Source organism: Elephantulus edwardii, unplaced genomic scaffold (assembly GCF_000299155.1).
Source record: "Elephantulus edwardii isolate Elephantulus edwardi_28Jun2011 unplaced genomic scaffold, EleEdw1.0 scaffold00462, whole genome shotgun sequence".
NCBI lineage: Eukaryota > Metazoa > Chordata > Mammalia > Macroscelidea > Macroscelididae > Elephantulus > Elephantulus edwardii.
Genome location: NW_006400212.1, coordinates 13,581 through 21,059, shown reverse-complemented (window position 1 = coordinate 21,059; position 7,479 = coordinate 13,581). Strand labels below are relative to the sequence as shown.

Below are 7,479 nucleotides of genomic sequence, written 5' to 3'. Positions count from 1 at the left end.
TGTTACATCTAAGGAGATATTCAAGGACGCATGTCACAGAGAAACCTGATGCAAGTAGAGAATGTGTGACAGCATTTTCACCATCAAGTCAGGTCACGGCGCAGGGAAGAAGTCACACGGGAGAGATAAGTTTTGAACCTAATCAATGTGGGGAAACCTTTCCTCGGTCACATGACCTCTCTGAACATAGGAAAACTTACACAAGAGGAAAACATTCTCGGTGTAAGGAATGTGAGAAACCAGTTTCCCAATCAAGTCACCAGACATCTCATAGAAAACTTCAGGGAGTAGAGACACCTCCCATGTGTAAGGAATGTGGGAAAACTTGTGCCACATCACCTGACTTCACTCCACATCTGAGAATTCACCCAGGAAAGAGACCTCATGAATGTAAGGAATGTGGGAAATCTTTTTCACGATCCACTTACCTGACTCTACATATGCGAACTCACACAGGAGAGAGACCTGCTGAATGTAAGGAATGTGGGAAAACATTTTCTCAATCAAGTGACCTCATTTATCATGGAAGAACTCATTCAGGAGAAAAACCTCATGAATGTATGGAATGTGGGAAAACATTTTCTCGCCCATATAGCCTCCTTCAACATAGAAGAATTCACACAGGAGAGAAACCTTACGAATGTAAGGAATGTGGGAAAAGGTTTTCCGTCTCATGTCCCCTCACTCGACATAAAAGAATTCATACAGGAGAGAAACCTTATGAATGTAAGCAATGTGGGAAAAGGTTTTCCGGCTCGTATGGCCTCACTCGACATAAAAGAATTCATACAGGAGAGAAGCCTTATGAATGTAAGGAATGTGGGAAAACATTTTCTCAGTCAAGTGGACTCATTTCACATAGAAGAATTCATACAGGAGAGAAACCTTATGAATGTAAGGAATGTGGGAAAACATTTTCTCGCTCACATAGCCTCATTCAACATAGAAGAATTCACACAGGAGAGAAACCTTATGAATGTAAGGAATGTGGGAAAACATTTGCACAATCAGGTGACCTCACTAAACATAGTAGAATTCACACAGGAGAGAAAACATTTGAATGTCAGGAATGTGGGGCAACGTTTAGGCGCTCACGTCAGCTCAGTAATCATCGAAGAATCCACTCACTGAAGACGCGTTAAGGCAGTAGCAAAATGCAAAGAGTTTGCAATAGCAATATGCAAAAAGTTTGCCTCATTATTGTACACACTTAATTGGTATCATTTGTACTACCTATCAGTGCTTGTCTGTGATGCCAGGGTATTTTGTAAATTGTCTTTGAAATCCCAGAGGTGTAAAATGTATTCATTCAAATGTATAATAAATATTTCCACCCAAATAAATGAAACCTAAAAACTTATACTGAGCAGTTCTTTGTTCTATCAGCTTTACGCAATCTTGTAGAAAAAGAAGTTGGTTCTTTTACACAAAGGAAGATTTAACTGTATTTAAGATTCCCCGAGAGTCTATTTATATCCCAAGTCCCTAAGTTGTCCTGGAACCCTAAGGAGGGTTCCTCATGGGAGTGACCTCCCTTTATAGAACTACATTTAACCCTGCCAGTGGCTGCTGTGGGTGGAGAAATGTGGCATCTATACACACAAAAAGAACAATAAAAGTGAGATCGAAATTTGAGAATCAGTTGGCTTGCTGCTATGGACCAACTTTTGTATTCTGGCCAAGGTGTTGTGCAAATTTTTGTTCTCTCGTGTTTCTAAAGCTGTACTTTATGGGAAAGAGATCCGCCAGCCTGTTTGCTGAGATCCTTCTAGGTATCCACAAAGGAAAGGCAAACGCATGTCATTAAGTGAATTCCAAGTGTTGGGAGTCCAATATGACAGTGCCAAAGTCCTATAGACTTTCCAAGCCCACACTTGGTGATTGACGTGGATTTTATCATCTTTTTCTCAAGTATTGGTTCTTGAATTTGAATCTGACGATCTGTTTTCTGTGATCCTAAAGTACCACTGCACATTCACTTTTCCAAGTATATGCACTTGTAAACCCTATGAACAATAGAAGAGGTTGCTGACATGTTATAGAAAGCGAATTGTATCAGTCAGTGTTGATTTTTACCTGTCAAAATAGCAAGCACCACCTAGAGAAGGCTATGTCAGACCTTTACCAACTTCACAAAAGCAATTTGTCCTAGCAATACAATCAGTGACCTGGAAGCTATTCCCAAGGGTGCAGGCCTGTCTAACGCTTACCCTAACCCGAACTACCTGCTCCTTGCCCCAACATGGCAACTCAGAGTGAGACCTCACATGGGGAAACACTAAGAAGAGAGCACAGGTGTGAGCAGATAGTTTGTGATTGGATTGTGAGATATGTGAACATTGGGAAATTGGATACTGTTAAGAAAAATTGGAACACAAAAATATTGACAAGACTAGGTATCAGCAAAATGGAGTGCCTTAGCATGGGACGTGAATCAGCTGTGAAAACTAGGACAGGTGCTGGATGTGTTAGAGACCACCAACGACTCCTGTGCAATTTCACGCTCAAGTAGAAGACATTGTAATGAAATCCATAGGAACCATCATTTGATCTTGAGTCTCTGTCTCTTTAGTTTCAAAACATCTCAGGAACATGTTTGCGGCCTTGGACTCCAAAAGGAAAGAGGAGTTGAGCTGTGGGAGAATATCATGGACATCATGCATGAAGAATGCAAAAGGTCTCATTATAAAGGGAAAGGAGGAAGAAAAGACCAAGCGGAATGACAGCGGAACTCTGAATATAGCCCTTGAGCACCTAGAAGCCAAACAAAGAGAAGAAATGAAGAGATCAAGGAGCTAAACAGAACATTTCAAAGGGCATCAGAGGAATACGAAGGAAAGTATCATGAAATATGCAAAGAGTTGGAGTCAGAAAATTAAAAGTGCTGAACTCGCACAGCATTTCTTAAACTGAAGACCTGAAGAACAAATTCAAACCTCGTTTTGCAATACCTAAGAATGCTTTGGACAGAATATGAAATGACTCAGGAAGCATTAAAAGAAGATGGAAGGAGTATACAGAGTCACTCTACCAAAAGGAATTGGCTGATATGGAAGAATTTCATGTTCAAGAGCCTGTGGTGATCAAGGAAGAAATTCACCCTGCTCAGAAGGAATTGGCAAAAAAATAAGACCCCACCCAGGATGTGCTCACCAAGTTGTGCCAAGAAATCTGGAGATCAACCACCTGGCCAACAGACAGGAAGAGATCTATATTTGTTCCCATTCCTAAGAATGGCAGTGCAAAGAGTGGGAATTATTGCCCAATATGAGTAAGATCACATGTAAGCAAGATTCAGCTGGAAATGTTCCCTAAATGACTGGAACGGTACCTTTCCAGAGAACTGCCAGATGTGCAGGCTGAGTTTCAAAGAGGCCGTGATACTAGAGATAGCTAATGTTAGATGGTCTTGGCTGAAAGCAGAGAGTACCAGAGGAATGTTTACATAGATGTTATAGACTACGCAAAAGCCTTTGACTGTGTGGCTCACAACAAACTGTGGCTAACTCTGAGAAGAATGGGAATCCCAGAATATTTGATTTTGCTTATATAAAATCTATACTTGGACCATGAGGGAGTTGTCAGAACAGAGCAAGGAAATACTTGCATAGTTCAAAATTGGGAAGGGTGTACACCAGGCATGTATTCTGTTTCCATGCCTTTTCAATCTCTATGCAGGACATGTCATCCGGAAAGCTGGGCTCTGTGAGGAGGAACATTGCATCAGAATTGGAGGAAGACTCGTCACTGGTCTGTGTTATATAGAAGACACAAAACTGCTTGCTGAAATTGAGGAGGACCTGAAACAGTTGCTAGAGATGGTCTGGGACTGTAGCCTTCAATATAGATTGATGCTCAACATCAAGAAAACGAATATTCTTTCTGCTGGGCCTATTGGCAACAATGATACATGGTGATGAGATTGAGATGGTTAACAGCTTCAGTTTGCTTGCCATCACAATCAACACTATTAGTACTAGCAGCCAGGAAATTAAGAGACAAATTGCGTTGGTAAAGTCCACTGTCAGAGACCTTTGCAGAGTAGTGAAGAGCAATGGCATCAGTCTGGAGACTAACGTGCCCATAATTCAGGCCAGAGTCTTTGCAATTGCTTATTATGCATTTGAAAGCTGGACAATGACTAGGGATGACAGAAGGAGAATTGATGCCTCTGAGCTGAGGTGCTGGAGAAGAGACTGTACCAGGGACTGCCAAGAAAAGAAACAAGTTTGTCATGGTGAGGGTGAAACCAGACTGACCCTTGCCTGGAGAAGGGACTATACCAGGGACTGCCAGGAGCAAAAACAAGTGTTTCATGGTGAGAATGAAACCAGACTGACTCTTGGAGACTAGCTTTCTTCGGTCTCGTCTGACCTATATTGACCATGTTGCAAGGAGGGACCAGTCCTTGGAGAGGGACATCATGCTTACAGAGGTCAGGGGACAGCACAAGAGAGGAAGACCCTCAATTAGATGGATTGATTCTGTGACTGGGGTAATGAGGGTAGATGTGTCAGAGAAAACTAGGTGGAAAGAAATAATTATGTAAAATTCTGTGTCTGCTTATACAGGTTGGTTTTGTAACATTCAGTGGACTATGTTCAGTTACTATTTTTTTTTAAATTATTCTTAATTTCAATGAAAATTTACAGAGACTTTGGCTTTCCATTCTTCCCTTGTTACACTTTTCTCCCCTTCCAACCTTCCCCCTAGTACACTCCCCTCTTGGAAAAGTCAAGAAAATTCTTTCACTGTTATACAAACCTTTCCCCAGGTCCATTCCACTATGCTGCCTTCTCTCAGGACTCCTGTCATGACAAAAATACCTAATCACATATCCCTTTTAAACAGTTTTCTCATCTCTTTCAATGCATTATACATTATTGAACCCATCTTTCTCAGTCTCCCCCCAACCCCGAGGTCAGTCCTGTATTACAACAGTGGCACTATGCAGTATTTGTCCTTTGTGACTGAGATGCTTCCCTCAGCATAATGTTCTCCAGAGTCACCCATTTTTTATAATATTGCATGAGTTCCTAGTTTTTCAATGCAGTGTAGTATTCCATTGTGTGAATATACCACGGCTTCTCTAACCATTCATTTGTTGATGGAACACGTTAGTCTTTTTTTTTAATGTCCAAATATATTTTAGTTATGATTTTATTTTGTCTATTTTCTTGCCTTCCCCTTTCACTAGCCCTCCCAGCAATGCACGCATTTTACAGAAGTTGTGTTTGTTTTTGTTCTGTGCTATCGAATACCTTGCTACTCAGAGTGACCCTATGTACAGGAGCCCTAAATGTCATTCTATGTTGTGCCAACCTCGCTGTTTCAAATACACTCATTCCCACCACTCCACTCACAGAATTGATCAATCTCATCGAAGGTCTTCCTCTCCTGCTGCGACCTCCACTCTGCCAAACATGATGTCCCTCTCCATGGACCAGGCCCTCCTTGCAACATGCCCAAAGTATGTCAGACGAAGCTTCAGAATCCTTGACTCCAAGGAGCATTCCGGCTTCACCTTCTCCAGGATAGATCTGTTTGTTCACCTAGCAGTTCATGGTATATTCTACACTCTTCTCCAGCACCACAGCTCAAAGGCATCAATTCTCTTTCTATCATCCCTATTCACTGTCCAACTCTCTGATGCACAGCATGTAATTGCAATGACTATAGCCTGGATCAGGCGCACCTTAGTCTCCAGCCTGATGTCGTTGCTCTTCAGTACTCTTGAAAGGTCCCTCACAGCTGACATTCCCAATGCAATTCGTCTCCTGATTTCTTGGCTGCTGTTATCAAGAGTGTTCTCTTTGGAACCAAGTAAATGAAATCTTAACCATCTCAATCTCTTCACCATACATACTGATGCTAGTTGTCATCTACATACGGAAATTATTTTCATTGAGTGCCCAGGATTGATTTGAAAATTGGCACTAACTAAAAGAACATAATGAAAATGTGGTGTTTGCTTCAGTAGCAGAAAGACTAAAATTGGACGAATAGAATGTTAACCTGCCCCCTCCACAACGATGACATGCCAATTTGTGAGCCATTCCATATATTTTTGTACATTGTAGAATTGTACAATGGTGCAAACACTAATCTGGAAGGCACTTTGGTACTTCCTGAAAACCTGAACACAGACATTGCATATGAACCACCTATTCCAGTGTTTGGAATATATCCCCAGAAAATGAGAACTGAGTCGCTCTCGACCAGGCTTAGTGCTTTTCAGCATCAGAGCTTACCTGTCGCTTCTCTTCTTTCTGTCCTAACTTGGCATGAGTGGGTTCAGTTAATACTTATCCTGCAGCAATCTGATGATGGGTGAAGTATTAAAAACTATAAAATGTAGCATTTTATGCAGCAAAAGTGATGGAAAAACTTTGGCTGAATCAAAAGTTCTGCGGTTAATCTCTTGAATGTGTTTAACCCTATCTTAAAGGTATTAAATACTTTTTAAAAACTAAACAAAAAATAGAGAAGTGAAGGTCAAACGGACACTTTGTACATCAGTGTTCATAGCAGCCTTACTCACCTGTGCAAGATCATTGAAAAAACCCAGATGACCAAGTACATTCGAATGGATTGAGAAATTATAATACACACACAATGAAATACTATACCGTACGCAGGAAATATAGTGTTGTAGTGTATTATCTAATTTGGGAGGGATTAGAAAGTATTCTTCTGAGTGAACTCAGTCCACTTTATTGTTTTTCTTAGGTGCCATCGAGTTGCTTGCGACTCATAGCAATCCTATGTACAACAGCTCTAAACTCTGCTGTCTCTTGTGCCAATCTCACTGTCTACGACACACTCATCCCAATTACCCCAGTCACGAATCTATCCATCTCCCAGAGGGCCTTCCCCTCCTGCGCCTTCCCCCACCCTCCCAAGCATGATGTCTTTCTCCAAGGACCGATCTCTCCTTACAGCATGACCAAAGTATGTCAGACGAAGGTTCCTAACAGCAGATTTTCCCATCGCACTACGTCTTTTAATTTCCTGGCTGCTGGTGCCAAGAGTGTTGATTGTGGAGCCAACAGACTAAAGCTGTGAACAATCTCAGTCTCTTCACCATCCATCCTGATGCTGCCAATTGGTTCAGTGGTGAGAATCTTTGTCTTCTTGATATTGAGGCTCAATGTATATTGAAGGGTGCAGTCCCTCTGCAGACCCTCTGCAGCAAGCGCTTCAGGTCTTCGTCAGTTTCAGCAAGCAGGGTTGTGTCATCTGCATCACACAGATTGTTGATTGATCTTCCACCAATCCTGATGCCGCATTTGTCCTCACAGAGCCCAGCCTCCTGGATGATCTGTTCTGCATAAAGGTTGAAAAGGTATGGAGACAGGACACATCGCTGGCGTAAGCCCTTCCCAATTTTGGACCATGCAGTGTTTCCTTGCTCTGTTCTGACAACTGCCTCTTGGTCCAAGTATAGGTTTCTCATTAGCACGATCAAGTGTTCTGGGA

At 41.8% G+C, this 7,479-nt stretch overlaps 1 protein-coding gene across 1 annotated transcript in view; it reads left to right on the top strand.

Moving 5' to 3' along the window:
- Positions 1-302: 302 nt before the first annotated feature.
- Positions 303-7,479, top strand: part of LOC102872700 (zinc finger protein 420-like) — a gene marked incomplete at its 3' end in the record, with an annotated part of 17,458 nt that continues 10,281 nt past the window's right edge. Inside the window, exon 1 of the mRNA XM_006902833.1 lies at positions 303-1,110. Within this exon, the coding sequence (XP_006902895.1) occupies positions 303-1,110 (808 nt within the window). The remainder of the gene's footprint in view (positions 1,111-7,479) is intronic.